This window comes from Centroberyx affinis, unplaced genomic scaffold (genome assembly GCF_046629955.1).
Source record: "Centroberyx affinis isolate AG114_WGS23_722 - 3 ecotype Tasmania unplaced genomic scaffold, CSIRO-AGI_Caff_v1 ptg001575l_1, whole genome shotgun sequence".
Taxonomy (NCBI): domain Eukaryota; kingdom Metazoa; phylum Chordata; class Actinopteri; order Beryciformes; family Berycidae; genus Centroberyx; species Centroberyx affinis.
In genome coordinates, this window is record NW_027280025.1 from 1 (window position 1) to 17664 (window position 17664).

General features: G+C 43.9%; 3 protein-coding genes across 3 annotated transcripts in view; 2 read left to right on the plus strand and 1 right to left on the minus strand.

Moving 5' to 3' along the window:
• The first annotated feature begins 427 nt into the window (after nt 1–427).
• LOC139650959 (BTB/POZ domain-containing protein 7-like) lies at nt 428–4536 on the plus strand. Its single transcript, XM_071527773.1, has 7 exons — nt 428–501; nt 939–1099; nt 1208–1351; nt 1820–2009; nt 2843–3021; nt 3215–3619; nt 3750–4536. Exons 1-7 carry the CDS (start codon nt 489–491, stop codon nt 4524–4526), a joined length of 1869 nt encoding a protein of 622 aa, XP_071383874.1. The 5' UTR covers nt 428–488; the 3' UTR covers nt 4527–4536.
• A 3276-nt stretch (nt 4537–7812) lies between these two features.
• Nucleotides 7813–11166, minus strand: LOC139650961 (putative E3 ubiquitin-protein ligase UBR7). Its single transcript, XM_071527774.1, has 11 exons — nt 11044–11166; nt 10553–10686; nt 10344–10404; nt 10144–10239; nt 9964–10017; nt 9733–9838; nt 9466–9620; nt 8800–8997; nt 8442–8598; nt 8202–8263; nt 7813–7928 (listed from the first exon to the last, which is right to left on the minus strand). Exons 1-11 carry the CDS (start codon nt 11164–11166, stop codon nt 7845–7847), a joined length of 1230 nt encoding a protein of 409 aa, XP_071383875.1. The 3' UTR covers nt 7813–7844.
• A 3831-nt stretch (nt 11167–14997) lies between these two features.
• itpk1b (inositol-tetrakisphosphate 1-kinase b) overlaps nt 14998–17664 on the plus strand; it is a 30487-nt gene continuing 27820 nt past the window's right edge. The window contains exon 1 of the mRNA XM_071527772.1: nt 14998–15105. Within this exon, the coding sequence (XP_071383873.1) occupies nt 15011–15105 (95 nt within the window). The 5' untranslated portion in view covers nt 14998–15010. The remainder of the gene's footprint in view (nt 15106–17664) is intronic.

Genomic DNA, 17664 nt, shown 5'->3' on the forward strand with positions numbered 1-17664 from the left:
CTCACACTCACTAACTCAGGGTCTCCAGAGTTGAGTGAGACCATTCCCTGGGGGAATTGCCTTCAAACCCAGAACCTAATCGAAGCTGAGCTGTCATCTGCTCTGCCAAGCTCCTCGGGCATCAGACCGGATGGTTGAGGTGAAGCGATGTAATCCAACCAGACAAACAAACTCCCCAGCCAGGCTTGAGCTGCGTTGTGGCGCAGCCTGAACATACTGCATTCTCACCCTATCCTCATTCAACAGCTTCCCGTTTCTGTTCCTTGCCACAGTATCTAACCTTGTCCTAATAATTCTTGTTCACTTTCCCATCTTTCTTTCTCCCTGTCCTCCATCTTTTCTCTCTCTCTCTCTCTCTCTCTCTCTCTCTCTCTCTCTCTCTCTCTCTCTCTCTCTCTCTCTCTGTACCTTGGTCTCATTCACAGGCGAGTGAACAGGACATTCTCAAGTACGTTGTTAAGTGGGGCGAGCAGCAGCTTATTAAGAGGATGGCAGACAGGGGTAAGATAATACACTCTATAATTACCCTCTGAGCAGCCCCCCTAATGGCTCTCAGAAAATTACCCACTTACCAGAGCCTCCAAAATACACTTAAAAGCACTATAAAAAAAGAGCCTAACTTTACCCTGGAAATGAAGACGCCAGGAAGTGGCTTCTTAGTGTTTGCTCATATGTCTTTGTGTGCTCTGACCTTATTAGCACTCGTTTATGGTCAAGGTTGTTAGTCATCATATTGTGGGGGGTGGGGAGTGTTTTAGAAAGCTAAACCAAACAGCAGTGAATAGAATATTTATCCACCATAGTTTGTTTAATTGAACTTGGATGAACCATGTGAAAAAGAACTAACAGGTTGACTTAACAACATGAAAAGCCTAGTCATAGTTATATGCACTATATAAAAAGGCTGCTAATAGTTATTCATGTCTGTGTTTACCCAGAGCCCAACCTGCTGAGCGGCACAGCCCACAGTGTGAACAAGAGGGGGGTGAAGAGGAGAGACCTAGATGTTGAGGAGCTAAAGGAGATCCTCTCCCCCCTGTTGCCCTTCATCAGAACCGAGCACATCCTTCCTGCCAACAGTGATGTCCTTGCTGACGCGGTTAGTACTCCTTCATTGCCTTTTCTTAGCTGGTGTGTGTGTGTGTAGTTGAATGACGATGTCCTTTATAAACCGAGCATTGATCCACCCCATCTACCCTGTTCACAGCTTAAAAGGGGGCTGATTAGCACTCCTCCTTCAGACATGCTGCCCACAGCTGAGGGGGGGAAAGCCAATGCCTGGTTACGGCAGAAGAACGCTGGCATCTATGTGCGCCCCCGCCTGTTCTCTCCTTATGTGGAGGAGGCTAAGGTACGACTCACTTCTGATTAATGGGGATTGCAGGCAAAGCAGGAAGCAGTGGATTATCTCTGTCCCATATAGCTATCATCAAAGAGAGCAGAGGTTCTATGAAGAGGGCATGCCAACCATTAACAGCCTTGGGGAAATTTGTGGTCCTGTTCATAGCTCAGAAGTGCTAAAATCATCCATGCCTAGTTCTTACTATGCATACTCACCACTTTTAATAGTTGTTTTCCATCCTCTTAACTGATATTCAGTTTTATGTCCATTTACACGCTTGCTTAGTAACTTTTAGGCCCTCCTACCACCATGAATATTTATGACCATATCTATAGACCAGAGAGGGTCATTAATAGATGAAGTGCTGATCAAGTGTAACTAATTTGCATACCCACTCAGTCCCCTTGAGTTGGATGTATGAGTCCATTTATTAGGAGTTCAGATGCAACTCACCCTCTCTTGTCTACCTGTTCTCAGTCTGTGCTTGATGAGATGATGGTGGAGCAGACAGACCTGGTGCGTCTACGACTGGTGCGCATGTCCAACGTCCCAGACACCCTCTACATGGTCAACAACGCCGTGCCTCAGTGTTGTCACATGATCAACCACCAGCAAATGGCTAGCAACTCAACCACAGCTCCATCAGTGGTGGCCAATGAAATTCCAGGTAAGACGATTGTTGAGGAAGCTGCAGGGTGAGGGGAGTGAGGGTGACCGAGCTGTCAGAGGATCTGGGTTCAAGCTCTCATGTTGGCAAGCACCCACCCTGCTCAACTGTCCTCGAACCAGACCCTGAATCCTGACCAGCTCTAGAGGCGCTGTTCTGTGGCTGATCCTGCCCAAGACAATTTTCCCACAGTGATCAATAATATATCAAGTTATCATATTATTACATGATTATTATTAAATGACAAAGCTGGTAAGATTTTCAGTCTTGACTAGGTGTTCCAGCTCGCTAGTCCCTAGGCTTGATAACTTACCTAAGATACAGTCTGTATAGGGAATAAAGCCAATACTAACACTTGGCCCTGTGTGTGCATTTGACGTGAACATGAGTCTATGTACTCCTAGTGAGTGTAAAACTAATCCGAACCCAAATGGGAATTTGGGCCACTCACAGAGGTTCAGTTCACACACTCACAACATTACAGTCACTACTCGTGTTAATGATCACCTGGCTGCCACCAGCCCACGCAACCCTTGGGTATGATCGCCCACTGCTGTCCCGGCACCTCAATTAGCCCTTTGTTGAGTAAACCTGGTCTTCGATAGTTTCAGTTCAGTTAATGTATTTTTGTGGGGGTTGATATTTCTTGGATGGCAGAAAAGCTTACATCAGTTTCTCGCCCTCAACTGTAAACCTAACACTACCCACAATACTAACTTTCTACAGTTTCCCAGAAGGCCTGTCATAACATCTGGTCACTACTGTACTGATGTGCTAAGCTTCCAGTATCCATTTGGTCTATTAATGTGTGTGTTTATGCATGTGTCTTTCAGTGCCTCGGTTGTCTGTGGTGAAGGAGATGATCAGGAGGCTGCAGGAACTGAGGCATACAGAGCAAGTCCAGAGGGCCTATGCCCTCAACTGTGGCGAGGGAGCCACCGTCAGCTATGAGCTGCAGCTGCGTGTGCTGCGGGAGTTTGGTCTAGCTGACGGAGCCACGGAGCTACTGCAGGTGAGTTGTCCCCAGGGGCTAGAGGGGGAGGATTGGGCCAAGGATGGGATAATAACAGGGTTGGAAATGCAGCAGAAAACAGATCTCGAACATTCCCAGGCAGACAGATCTTGGGACCAAAAAAAAGGCTTTTTTGTGTTACATAAAATCTATGTGCTGGGAAATTTAAATATATTTCTCTGTTTTTCTCCAGAACCCTTACAAGTTCTTCCCCGATGAACGGTTTGGAGATGAAAGTCCAATTCTGGCTCTGCGCCAGGTGGGTCGTTGTCGGGTAAACAGCAGCCCAGCCATGGACAGCATGTTCACAGAGCTGGAAGGGCTAGCAGGCTTCCATCCTCCTCTACCTCCTCCACCTCCCCCATACCACCCCCCTGCTACACCCAGCCATGCCCAGCTCAAGGGGGCCTGGCGACCTCGTGTGCCCATGCCGACCCCCACCCGTTCCTTCTCCTACCCCTGCAACCGCACCCTGCTCCAGCGCCATGCAACCACCAAGCATGGCAGCTCAGACTACTCCTCTGTGCCCAGGCCCCAACCCCCAGACTGCACCAACCCACAGGCTATGGGCCGAGTCTTGCTTTCAGACCAGCAAGCGGTAAGTGTGTGTTACTGTCCTTGTACTGCTGCTGTGTTTATTCAAATACAGCTGCATGGATTTGGGCTGGGATCATCTGCAGCTGAATTGTTCAGTAAAGTCATGAATTTGTTTGTGTTTCCCAATCCAGATGAGCATGGAGCCTGTGATGAGGGAATTTATGCCCGACATTGCACTGGGCGTCTCAGTCATGACCTTGAGGGAGCAGCACATGGCGGAGATGGACAGGGAAGGTCCTCACAGTCCCATGGGCCCCTCAGGCCACCACCTGCCCCATGGGCCCTGCCCCTCTGCCCGCCTCAGCCACAGCCATGGTCCTGGACATGGCCACTCCTGTAAGAGACACGCTCCTGAGCCCAAGCTGGAGGCCCAAGCTGAGTTCCCTGACCTGTATGACTTCTCCTGCCGACCTGCAACCCCAACCTCCACTCACCCTCTGCCCTCCTTTGCAGGGCCAGACCTCTACAGCCACAGCTGCACCCCCTCCAGCTCCTTCCCACCCCCCTACCTTTCTGACTCTCAGCCCCAGGGCCACCCCCAGGGGCGGACTGCCCCGGACCCCCTACGGCTGGATGTCCTCAGTATGACCTCTCAGAGGCAGGATGGAGCCCTTGCCAGCCCCTCTGGGGCCCAGCCCAGGATTGGGCATATCCCAAGGGGGCGATCAAATGAGACAGATCTGACTCATGGCTTGGGCCATTTGCGCTCCCCCAGCGGAAACATAGATAGCTATGAGGAGAGGCACTCAGGCCCCAGGGAAGCCCCGGAGGAGATAGTTGTAGCTGGAGAATCATTAGGCTCTGGGCCCCTCCAGCAGCCTCATAGGAACAGTGTCGGCGAGGACATTGCCAGAGACCGCAGATCACCCAGCAAGCCTGACTACCCTTACAAGAAATCTGCACTTTAATCCCAGTTGAGGACCAGGGGTTGAGTTAAGAAAATGGAAAATGGGAGGAGTGGCCCTCCATTGTAATGGATGGCAAAGCACTAATTTGTGTGTCTGCGTATATGTGTGTGTGTGCTCGTGAGAGAGAAGCAGGGAAAAGGGGTGGTCGATGGTTGCTATTTATAGGTTCTGTCCTTTTGTCCTACCTCTGTCACACTGTGCTATCCATCACACAGTCAGAGTATGGAAAGAGTGAGAGCTGTAGGTCAACAGTCGATGCTTGGAATTGATCTCTTCAAGCCCGCCTTAGTCCTGCTGGTTTAGAGCATGACTCAGGCTGTACTAGGATGAAGCATTGGTCTCTTGAGCATGGTAGTAAAGAAAGAGGTTAGCGCCATGCTATGTGAATCCTGCTTGAGTAGGTCATAACACTAGATGTAGCTCAATAATGAACTGATGGTTTAACAAAGACTGTACGTAGGCTCTATCGTCTGTTGATTTTTCACAGCATAGAACTGGGGCTGGATATGAATCTCAATTTACGCAAGTGAACAACAGCACAGTCTGGGACAGAGATAGCGTTGTGATAAAATCATATGTAAATATGTCTGACTGTATTCCTTCCTCCTTTGACTTGTATTTCCATTTCTTCCTGTAGCATTCCTATAGCAACTCACCTGACTAGTTTCCCCTTCCTGGCCCTGGCTCTGCAGTGCTGATGAGTAATGGGCCAAGGCTTGGTCACATGAGGCAGGAATTGGATCAGACAGGAAGTAGGTCGAGAGAGCGTGTCATTCTCCAGTAACCCAGTCTTTCTGGGTTATAATTGTGTCCGGCGCTAACTATCACAGCCTCTGAGCCTCCAGCTCGGAGGCAGGAGCCTGGGGTTTTCAGAGATGGGGGAGGGGAGGATTGCGGGCAGGTTCATTACTGAGATACAGTGAAAAATACAAGGGTGCCATGGCAACTGACGTACAGTGGTCAAACAGAGCGCTGGGGGTTTGTTGCTCTTTTAGCTGAACAGGTGTGTGTGTGTGTCTGTGTGCAAGGACTAGTTAGGTACACACAGGTGTTTAAACAATCTCAGTACTGTACACTCCCATCTTTAGTCAGGTCTGTATGTACATATCAGCACTAGGCTCTGAGATGATTAACCAGAGGCCGGCCAGAGTGCAGTGGTCAATGTGCTAGAGCTCCCTGATCTTTCTCTCCAATAGCATCAAATGATCAAATCTAAAGCCTTAATCAATGCTTGGAATATTCAGTTTAAGCAACCTTTATTGAATCAAGTATGATGTCATCGTGATCACTACCCCTGTTAATCGCTCAAGTGACTATTCTGTTCACTATTGACACAGACACCACAGCTTTTCTGGGGTAGAGGTGGGATTCACCGAACCTATATACCTATATACCATGTATACATCTGGCCTCCATCTCGCCACCTCATGGGGGATTCTGGACGTGCATAGCCAGCGTTAATACTGTTAAAATACTGTTAAAGAACCACAGCAGCTGTAGCTACAGAAACCTACAAGTACACACATGAAAGCCTGTTACAGCCAACAACTCTTTTTTTCTTTCTATTAAACAAACTGTCACACGAGAAACATTGCACTGTAGGAGCGACCCGTTTATTAGTTGAAGGGAAAAAGAACAAAGGAATTTTGAACAAAAGGAATCTTTTATTGAAGAACAAGTTGGCGATTGCTGCCTCAGCATTAGCTGGTCATATCTCCAGTATACCACGGACATTGTATATAACGAATTGAGTTCCACATGTTCTGATGAATTTTTAATGGTTTCTATCACATTTTAGTGGTTGTTGAAGGTTTGTGTTTTTACTGTAGTGGACAACACTGTGTACTTGTCTCTGTCATGAAATCTCACTAAGAATGTGTGGTATAAATCATAAAGATTGTGTCTCAGAATCTATTTTGTCTTGTTCTTAAATGTCATGCATTTAGAGCAGTTTGTTCAATATTGTAGGTGGTGTGGATTACCATGTTTGTTTAGATGTATTTTTTTCCTATTTTTCTTTACTTTAAAAGTAACAGGAATATGTAGAGGATCTGAAGATATTAGCTCCCTGCTTAGTGGTTATGAAGTTGCCGGGCAGAAAAATCATTTTTCCATCTAGCTTGCTTCATGGGGAAAAAATGCAAAACTCCAGATTCCTCCCCATGTTCATGTTGGGTAGTTGTTTTATTTTCCAGGACAGTGTTCCATTGAATAAAAGTCCTTGTTTTGCTCTTTGCTGTAGAGAAGTCAGTGCCTTCCCCCGCCTGCGGCTGGGCTTTTATTGGAGAAGTGACTTTGATGTCTATGCAAGCTCTTTTCTACCAGCTTACCAGCCTGCATCAAATAGTTCTTTGAAAACTCATGTAGCTCGTTTTGTGTACATAGTATTATTATTTAGCACCTTTGAAATTGAACCATCTGAAATGTGTGATTGCTTGTGTTTGAATTTATAACAGGTACATTGTACTTGTATGGTATCATACAAACACTTTTGTAGATTGATATTAAGTTGCATTTAGTTTCACTGAATCTATTTTTCTACTGTCGCCTCAAAAGGTGCATAACAGTGGTAAACTTGGGCATCCTCAAAATAAACTGGTTTGATATTATGGAATTCCATCGATTTCACTTGGGTTGTTTTGTGCATTAGAAACATGTAATTACTTTATTGTCAGGAATAATTAATCCACAAATAACAGTGATATTCCTTCATATCACTAGTTCAAGTTTACTGGTCAACATCAGAAAACCTGATTCCATGTAAACAGAGGAGCGTTTAGCTCAGTCAGAAGATCGTACTTCACACATTCACAGGAATGCACATGGTTGTTTCCAAGTTGACCGCAGCATCATGTTCATGTGAAATATTCTCTCAAGACACTCTAGGCAGACCACAAAACCTTTTTAAAGCATACAGTGCTGAAACAGTTTCTCTATTCATAAAAAAAAAAAAAATCACATCTGTGTGCAACACGAATGAATGTTTCAAGTAAGAATGACAAGGAATCATCACAGGCTTCAATATTAAGGCATCATTATAAACCAGTGGAAATACTGAACATGCCTAAAGACGAAATACTGCCTGGGACTCAAACCCCACAATGCATGATCCTTCACGCCTGTAAGTAACACCTAACAACAACAACATGTGGAACTTAGTACTTATAGCACTTATTGTTCAAGCTTCAGGGTCATACTGGTAGCAGCAAACTGCCCTTTATTCAGCAGGAGAAAAGGTGATCTTCCACATTACACATTCAGTCTTTCTCCAGGTACCATATGAACCAGGCATGTGATGGTAGCAGCGCTGCCTCCATGTTATTGGTACCCTGCATTTGTTCGCCGTCTTTTTCTTGACCGCAGCCCCTCAAAGAACTGCTGTATGGCTTCTGCTGTGACCACCTGATAGAGACAGAAAGCAAGGTTCAGGTTTGAGATTTGGAAGGGGAAAAAAAACACAAAAGGATTCAATGAAAAAGAAAATCAGTAATTAATTTCCACCAAACATTATGTTCTTGATATTAAATAAATCATGTATTTTGTCATGTACAAAGATAAGGTAAGATGAAACTAACTACTCAAACTAAATACTGATGGATGAAATACCTCAGGCGTGTTGTCTTGTTATATTTAATTCAAACTATTAGATCAGGTCTATTAGACTTTATTTCTTACCTTTTCTTCCATAGCAAACTGCTGTAAGAAAGCCGTGAGCTCAGTTTTCAGGTCGTTGTAATCTAAAAGGAGAAAGAACACTTTCTTCATCAATCCACATCCAGTCTCAACCAATCGCCTCTTCCATAAAATTCACTCTACATCATTAAGTCCTAGCAGTAAAACCTATTAAAATCTGCTGTCCATTTTGACCCCACATCTCTCCCCCTGCCCTCTGCCCTCTGCCCTCCCCGTCCTCACGGTAAATCATCTCCAGCTGCTGCACGCGGTCCATTGAGCCCAGGAATGACATCAGCAGGTCCTCCCCGAACGGCTCCGTCCTGCCTTTGTTCTCATAGGCCAGAACGGTGTCCGACTCATCCAGGAGAAACTGCACCTCCACGTCCACATAGGCCCTCTGAGAACATCACAGTGGGGGAAAATTAATTAATCCAACCAAAAAAAAGCTTAAGACTTAGTTTAATAACTATATGGATATTACATAACATGAACCAGGAGTGCATGGAAAGCAAAGTAAACATCTGCACAGTGGCTTATTGGTGCCCTTTGTCAAAGCAAGCAGTATAATGTGAGGCCAGAGCCGTGCTTTGAGACCCACCTTGCAGCCGACACAGGTGCAGAGCTCGGAGCGCCAACCGTACGGCCAGAACACAGCTCCCTCTCTGGGCCTCTGCACAGCCTGGGCCTGCAGCTCCTTCAGCCGGCACGCCACAGTTTTGGTCGTGGACTTCACAGGACTGCCTGCCATTTCCTGCTGAGTCTGTTTGTGAGGAGAACTCCTGTTTGCAGCCGCTGCCTACGACGTGAATAACAACAGAGGACGGAGTAAGGGACTGCGTTTCGGGTCTGTGTTATTTGGGCGGGAGGAGCAGACGCTGATGCCTGGACTTCATCAAAACACATCTCGACAAAATCCGCGCGGCACTGCAGGTGCGACCCAGGCTCTCATCCTGGCAGTCTTAACGGCGACCGACACGATGAGAAGACTGGCCGATGAAATCACTAGTTTACAGTAAGCCGTCCTGTGAAGCCTGGCCAAAGCCGTCCCCAGAGCAGGAGGAGCTGTGCCCCATGGGTCATTTCTCCTCTAATTACCCAGAGGAGATGGAAGCATGATAAAAAGGAGCTGGAGTCTGCTCTCTCTCTCTCTCTCTCCCTAATCCGCTCATTGCCCTCCAGCACCATCTAGTGACAGGCTGGTAACACTCATAATAATACTGCCATGGATGAAAGGTATATAACAATCATCAATACTGTTTCTTACCTTCTCCTGCTTCATACAGTCAAGGCTGGTGGAGGATCCCTCGCCCCCATTCTTACTGGGGTCACACTTCTTTGCTTCCTTCTCTCCTTCTTCCTCAACATTGACCTCTACCACCTCCTCCTCCTTACAATGACCGACTTTGATCACAGGCGGTGCTTAAGGGGAAAAGACGAGGGAAAAGTTAAATCCTGAATTTTACAGCTAAAAGCTCCCCTACGTTATACATATGGCTTCATCTTTGTTGGCTGTGTCAGGAAAATTAGTCACCTGCAATGTGAGCAGCATACGTCCACAAGAAAGGAGCCTTGTTCATGCAGGGCTCACACACCATCTCTTGCAGCTCCTCAGTCTCCACCACAGTGCAGCCCAGGTGCTGTCAAAGGGACACAAAGAATTTAAGCTTTTTCGACTGTTGCACTCACTGTAAATCACTCTGGAAAATATAGTGCTCTGAGAACATGGCCTCTCTCTCATTTCTTAAGATGAATTGCTACTTACCCTGGTATGAAACCAATCCTCACAGATGATGCATTGAATCATCTCATCATTGACCTAGTGGGAAAGTAGCAAAGTGTTTTGTGAACATGTAGTGACAGAGGACAGACAAAAAAAAGTTGTCATCCCAGAGTCAAAAGAGTATCTGAATTATGAGGGCAGAGACTAAAAATAGAGGAATACCTGATCCTCTGAGTCTGGGTATGGTCGGTCACATGAGCAGTAGGTGCCGTGGAAGTTGTGATTGTATTGGTTTTTAGCATTTTGGTTCTCTTTAGCCTGTGAAGATGTGAGAAGGAATATCTTCCATAATCAGCATATGCATAGCAGGCCAGCTTGGATATGAATTCTGTTAGAAACAGCATCAAAAGCAGAAGACTTACAGGAATCAGCTGGCACTGGAAATCCCCAAACTTGCCATTTCCACAATCACAGCGAAAATTTCTATATGAGAAACAACAGGACAATGGGCAATGTGTTATTAATTATGACAACGACTCAGATGACAAAACAAAGTGTGAGCTTGATTTAGTACGTTTGGTTTACTGTGAGAACAACACATGGGGAAATACATTCTCTTTTACTTAAATACCTTTTGGTGTACAGCTCAAAGATATTATGTCCATCGTGGCATTTGTTGGCGCAGGCGAGACAAAGGCCAGCGGGTTCTGCACCACTGGGAGTGCAACTGCTGCAGGCAAACACAGCCTGCCTCTTGACATAGCCCTGCAACAAGAAGCACAGCACGCATACAGATTCATTTTGATGACAGGGCCCTTACGAAAAATAACTAATTCTTGAATGCATTTTTGGAGGATGATACTCAAATGACGGCGAAATGTCACCATAAATTTCCTCGTACCACAGACACACTATACGCCCCTGTGGGAATATTAGAATTTGCTTTGGGGACGGCAGCTATAACGTTAAAGTCTCTACGTAAAAGTGTACAAGATATTTAGTTATTGGCAAAAAGCAACACGACTAGGCAACAGTGAAACAATGCCAGTGCATGCATGACTGCGGTGCATTAGCCCAGGCTAACGCGAGCAGACTGCTGTGGTGAAGCCTGCTCTTTCTTACCAGAGAGTAAGAGCAGTTTTCAGGGTCGCTTCCAGCCAACACACACAAAGCCTCTCTCAGCTCATCCTCGTCTGCAAGAATGTCGCCAAGGGATAAAGTCGAGTCATCTTTATTTACCGCCATTCTTGAAAAAAAGACTGTAAAGAGGACAGAAACACACACAGACACACACAGACACACACACCAGTTTGCACACAACAGTGTTGACAAATGTCTTTTCCGGGCGGGAGTTTGGCCACGTGGAGGAAGTGGCGAAGGCACCGGGTTAACAATCAAGATAGTTCACCTGCTATCCCAGCCTGTTGCCAGGACGACATAGTCCGTAACGTGCTGCTGCAAACTGCCTTCCAGAGCTCAAGAAAGCATCTTGGGGCTCAAACGTATGGAGATGAAAATGATTATTTATCGGGTGTAGTTTTACAACACATATGTTTGTTGCAACTTTAATTCAATGACAAAATGTGTTCATCACAAAAACTTTACAGACAGCAATCAAAAGCGGGGCGGAAAAATAGTGGTTTTAGTTCACGCATGCCTTACCAACTGTCGTTACCAACTGTCCCAGTGAAAGTGCCAAATTTATGGTGCCTATATTTCCGCTTTCAGAATCAGAATCCACTCTGATTAAGAGGACAAGCTGATAACGTCCCAGCTAACATATAACGTTCCCATAGCATTCCCAAAACGTTCTAATAACCACATAAAATAACGTTTTTTGGGGGTAATTTTAATAACGTTCCCCTGAGGTTCCTTGCTGGTAGCATTTTGGGTAAGGCTGTTGCAAAATGTTTTTGTACAACGCAACTTTCCCAAAACGTTCTAATAACCACATAAAATAAAGTTTTTGGGGATAATTTTAATAACGGTTGTCATTTTTTATTTACCAGAGAGTTTTCCCAACTTGTACTCAACATTAGTTGTACATTTAAAAAAGTTCCGTTTTAACATCTAGGGAACGTTATGGGCAAACATTCAGCTTACCTTCCTGAAACGTTCAACTAATCTTCCCAAAACGTTCTGACAAGGTAACGTTAGTTTTACGTCAGAAAAACGTTCAATAAACGTTCCCGGAACCAAAAATGGAACCAAAAACGGAAAACAAATTTTGCGAGCTGGGGTCCTCGTTTATACAAACTACTGGCGAAATAGCTTAAATATGAGTAATTCCTCCAAACTGGCGACATAAGTCCCTCTGACATATATAATTTGTGTAAAATGTTTACCAACACTACAATCAAGTTGCTTGACCAAACTATTACATAGGCTATTTCATTTAATAAAGCACAATTTGTATTACCTGACAGTGTATTTTGTTTATTATAACCACTTTTTATTTAAACTAAGCATTTTGCAATGTCCCGAATGTTCATTCAACTAGAATAGAAATAAAAGTAATAAAGTCGACAATTAATACAACACTTGAATAAACAGTGTATTGCCTTAGTTGTCTTCTTTCTCTCATAATATAATTAATCATAATTAATACATTTTCCATTATAAAAAAAGATCAAATACACGTGTGTCCCTAAATCTACTTTTAACCCTAAGGAAACACCCCGGTAAAATAAAGCGCTTTTCCACAAGTCATGATTTTCAGTTAAGTGACATCGTTTTCATGGAGGGAAAACAACGAGAAGGCAAGTAATTTTCCAAGCTCTATTTTGTATGTCTTTGAATGTTGTTTAATAGATTTAAAGATCATAACATGTCAATCCTGTTCCCTGTATTTCAAAGGATATACAATTCATTTTATAAATGTTTAAAGTTATTTAATAAATGCACATAAACCCTCACTACATGAATGCCATGTGTTCTCATGCTCTTCATTACATGGAGCACAATATAAACTTGAAATGTCAACCCTGTTGCCCTGTCATCCCCGTTACCTTGTGCAAAGTAGTCTACAAATACAGTGACAGTGTTAGAAAACGGACAGTAAACCTATTAATTAATTAAAATGTGTGAATACATATTGTAGATATAAGTCATATGACTTACAAGTAGGCTATAATTCACATTTTGACAACCTACCTGATTTACATGTGAAAATAAAATTAGATACTAATTTACCTGTGAAAAGAAAATGAGTGATACACTTACCCGATTTACATGTGAAAATAAAATTAGATACTAATTTACCTGTGAAAAGAAAATGAGTGATACACTTACCCGATTTACATGTGAAAATAAAATTTGATACTAAAGAAAATAAAATAAAAATTAGTAGCCTAATATATTGACCCGATTTAACTGTGTAAAGAAAATGAGTAATACACTTACCTTTTTTCCACTGTTAAGCAGTTTTAACTGTTTTAATGAAGTTCAGCATAATGGGCCAAGCTATATTAAGTTAATCAGTTGTCCGTTTTTGGCCAACGCCATAATAAATCTGCTGTAGTATGTTGCAGTCGTTTTCCAGAGGATGGCGCCCCTGTGATATGTTTCTTTGGGTCTAAATGTGAAAGCACCCTCTGAAAATAATGTTCACTGTTGCAGGGCTGACACTAAACTGTTGATCTGATTGGGGTGGTCTCATTGTGCAAGTTGCAATAAGCCTACATGTATGTTGAAAGATCAGTTCATCATGTAAACCGCAATAGGTCTACATCAGTTCGTTGCTCCATACTTTGCTTTAATCTTTCCTGTATGGACAGTGAGTTGAAAGCGAGTGAAGTGGTGCGCTCCTCTTGTGGGGAACAGACTGAACTACGCTCTGACCGCAACCGTGCCCGCCTCATGTTGCCTTCAGGAGCTGACGGAAGAATCATAGTTACAAGTTAAACCCACATGAACGACCAAACAAAGTGCTAAATACGACTGGGAAACTCGTAATTGTCAATGATAACCGAGTTACCGTGCCATAACGTTGAGGGAACGCATCAACAATTGATGGTAAAAGTGACGTCTAAACAATTTTTGCCTAAAACATTATTAACACGTCTGATGCACATTTCTCCTCTTCGTGCTACTCATACAGAACACATTAGGTCTGTACCGCTTCATTGCTAAAATAAAACAACACCCACAAAATAACTGCACTGGTTGCAGGGGGCGTTATTATTTCCTACCAAAAGCATTTGAATGCTCCCTTCCGACTTCCGAAAGGTCGACAAGGGGATTTTACGAGGAGCACGTGAATGCAGCATCAGTCTCCTGGATCCTGGGTGTGTGCAGTCGGTTCAGCTCTGAGATTGAGAGGGACGTTAAGTACATCTCGACGTGAGTCCAGCTGTGCTTGTCATCTGTCATTTTGTTTGAAAACTTCACCTCTTCCTCGCCAGGCGAGCTGAGAATGGGAAACTATCAGAGCTAGTTTCTGAAGAGAACAGAAATTCCGAAGGAACTGTGCTAAAACTGCCAGGTTAGCTCACCACAGCTTCTCGTTGCCAGCTTTATTCGTAGTTTAACGTTAGTCAATTGCTGCATCTTCCAGCTAACTGGTCGTAGCTAACTAACGCTAGTTAGGTGACTCATTTGATATTCGAAAATGGCATTAATCTGTTCTCCCAGTTAACGCTGGTCAGCTTTCTTAGCAAGCTAGCTTACCCCTTATTGCATGCCATGGGTTAGCTATGCAGATCACAGTTCGCTTACTTAGCTAGCCAGCTAACGTTAGCAATCTAGTTTAGCAAAAGGGGGTCAAATTCGTGGTACCAAATGAGCTTGTCTACTAGCTCGCTAACGTTGAAACACTGTGTGATGTTGTGCTTTGTAGCCAGCTAATGTTAACCACAGGAAGGCTATTGACGTTTGGTGTTTAGCAAGCAGCAGGAGTCAGACTAGTGGGGAGCTTCACTTCTAGCTGTGTGTGGCTTGCGTTCTCGTATTACAAACCGATTCGTGAACTTGTGTTTTCCCCTCACTGCTCTGGTAGGCTGGTGAGAGGCTACGGTTTCCTGTTTTCGCCTGACCAGGTTGAGCCTCCAGTCACATCATCTAGATTTAGAAGAACAGGAGCAAAGTGGAGATGCAGACCTTTCTGAAAGGCCGGAGAGTCGGCTATTGGCTCAGCGAGAAGAAGATGAAGAAGCTGAATTTTCAGGCCTTTGCTGATTTGTGCAGGTATGTAATGAAAAACAATCTTACTCAGACCAGACCAAGTGATTTTATTTGGCTAATTGAAGAGTAACTAACAGAAACAACTTCACATAAATGCACACAGCAGGCCTACATCGTTAACCTTTTTTTTCAGGATGTCAGTGAGTGTGAGTTGAGAGGTGCACTGACAGACTGTGTTTCCTTTAAACTTAGAGATTGACATTTTACAATTCATGTAGGCTTGCTAGGTTATGAATCTTGTGCTTTGCGCTGTTATTTGATTATCACCTCTGCCCGTCTTTCAGGGAATGGTCCTTTTGCTGTTTGTTTGAACTTTCTCATTAGAGAATGGTTCCCTGCTGCTCTCTCATGTCTGTTTGACATTTGAAGTTTCCGTTAAAGCAGTGTTGATTAGGCTTGTGGCTGCTCTGCTTCTTCCTTCTCTGCTGTATTAAAAGATTCTCTCTGTAATTGTATTTATGAATGCCCCAAGGGAAGGCGGCACTCTGACAAAAGTCATGTCCTTAGTCGGTGAAATGCGTAATGCCCTTTGTTTGTTATGTCTTCCGTCAATGCTTGTTGAGACATGACGCTGAGAATAAGGAGACAGGAGGAGGTAATGTTTGTAGGAAGGGATGTTGACTTGGCCTAAGGTGCATCTGTAACAGGGCAAGTGCCAGAATTTGAAACTTAAGCGAGTGTTATTTTTATTTGTTCTGAAGCATGAGACTTAAATTCAGGTTCCAACCTGAAGCAATCATGAAGTTAGAATCCAGAAAAACAAGATTCTCAACTGTGATGCCCTCAAGACATTGTTTGGAGCCATTCCATTGACAGCAAATGGGAGGCTGACTTTGTGGACTGAAAGAATGTTTGTTTTAACTTTTGATTTTTATTCTGTAGTATTGTTAACAATTTTAAACCAGAATATGTACTCATATCCCCAAAAAGTTACCCTTTGACTGTCACAGTATCCAAATTGTCTCGTTTATATCTGTATCATCTATATTATCAAGTTGCTCCACTGATTGTCATTATATCACAAACTAGAATCTTTTTTGTTTGAATTTTTGTTTGTAGTTGTGAGAGGTTTTGTTCATCTACATGAAACTAGACTTGTCTGTTCAAATGCGTAGGCATGACATGAATTTTGTTCAAGGGTGTATTTCCAGTGTAGCATGGTTTTGTGTGATTCCCTGGCCTTGAGAGAGGGAGCTGTGTCTTAATGTTGTACATTATCTTGCCATGATGTAGCTTATCTGTCTCCAGCGGAGTGAAGAGTTATATAAGGTGTTGTAAAGTGGGACACAGATTTCCTCAGCAGGCTTGACTTGGAGAGAAGTGAACTATAGGCTACATAACAAAAGGTCCGGTATATCGGCTCCAAGGTATGACACCAACCTTCTCATCCCTTGCTGCCACAGTCTGAAGCTGCCTGTGCTGTAACAGGGCCACTGTCACATTGAAAACACAAATGTAAAAAAGCCAGTCGTTAACAGGGAGCGATAACAGGAAACTTTTTAGATCCTTCAGCCATTCATTGTAGTAAGAATGTGTTTCTGTTGGTTACGTATTTTAGCAGTGTGGATTGTCCCAGCTGATGGCTTTGGTGAAGGATTTTCACCTTACCAAGAGGGTTGTTGCCTCACAAAGCAACCCGATTGAGCCTGGACAGATTACCACACTGTAATCCACAAAACATTTTTAATCTCTTCGTAAACCTCCAGCCAAATCCCCCCCCTCCCCAGTCCGGAAGCTGGATTGCGGTCTATAGAACAGAGAGGGCGCGGGCCGGGTGTTAAGAAGTGGTGTTTGTGAGTTTGTGATAGCAGATCTCGCAAGGAACAGTCAAACTGATAACCTTTTACACAGCGACAACAAATGCCATCCGATTTACATGACAAAGAGCTACACAACGCATGTGAATCAAGTTTATGATTACCACATGATTGCTTTTACCATATCACTGAAACTAGTCTTTCTCTTCTAGTTCTCTTTTTCAAATAGATTTCCCTTATTATATAGCATGTCAGAAAACAAAAGTCATCCTTTAGAGGAAGGAAAAGATGGAACTAACTTAACCTTCCTATGTGTGGCTCCCATATATAGACTGGATCTGATTTTAAAAAGGCCTCTTGTCTTGCACAACACCACACAAATCCAAGGTGTCTCTGTCAGTGGCACTTCTTTGAGACATTGGTATTGTAATCTTGGATCTCCATACCTGCTGTTATGCATTAGTGGCAGCTTGTTGCCAAACCTCAAACAAGAAAAGCAGTTTTACTTGTTATGGTCTAGACCAGGGGTGTGCCAGGGGACCAGGGGAATGCAGGTTTTTGTTCCAACCAAAGACCACACCAGGTGATCTTGCTGATTGGTTCCTCCTCTCTGGTTGAAGTGCTAATCAGTAAAATCACCTGGAGTAGTGTTTGTTTGGAATGAATACCTGCAGACTCTCGGCACTCTATAGCACATGGTTTGACACTTCCTGGTCTAGACATTAAGGGGAATTGCTTCCTTGGCACTCTCAAACTGATCAAATTTCAGTTCATATACCTTGGCTTTATGTTATAGATTGATATG

Coding starts and splice junctions, on each gene's coding strand:
- LOC139650961 (XM_071527774.1), bottom strand. CDS start 11,166: ATGGCGGTAAATAAAGATGACTCGACTTTATCCCTTGGCGACATTCTT. Junction 10,018..10,143: donor ACCCAGACTCAGAGGATCAG/GTATTCCTCTAT, acceptor CTTTCCCACTAG/GTCAATGATGAGATGATTCA. Junction 9,621..9,732: donor GTATGCTGCTCACATTGCAG/GTGACTAATTTT, acceptor TTTCCCCTTAAG/CACCGCCTGTGATCAAAGTC.
- LOC139650959 (XM_071527773.1), top strand. Junction 1,352..1,819: donor CTTATGTGGAGGAGGCTAAG/GTACGACTCACT, acceptor ACCTGTTCTCAG/TCTGTGCTTGATGAGATGAT. Junction 3,620..3,749: donor TGCTTTCAGACCAGCAAGCG/GTAAGTGTGTGT, acceptor TTCCCAATCCAG/ATGAGCATGGAGCCTGTGAT.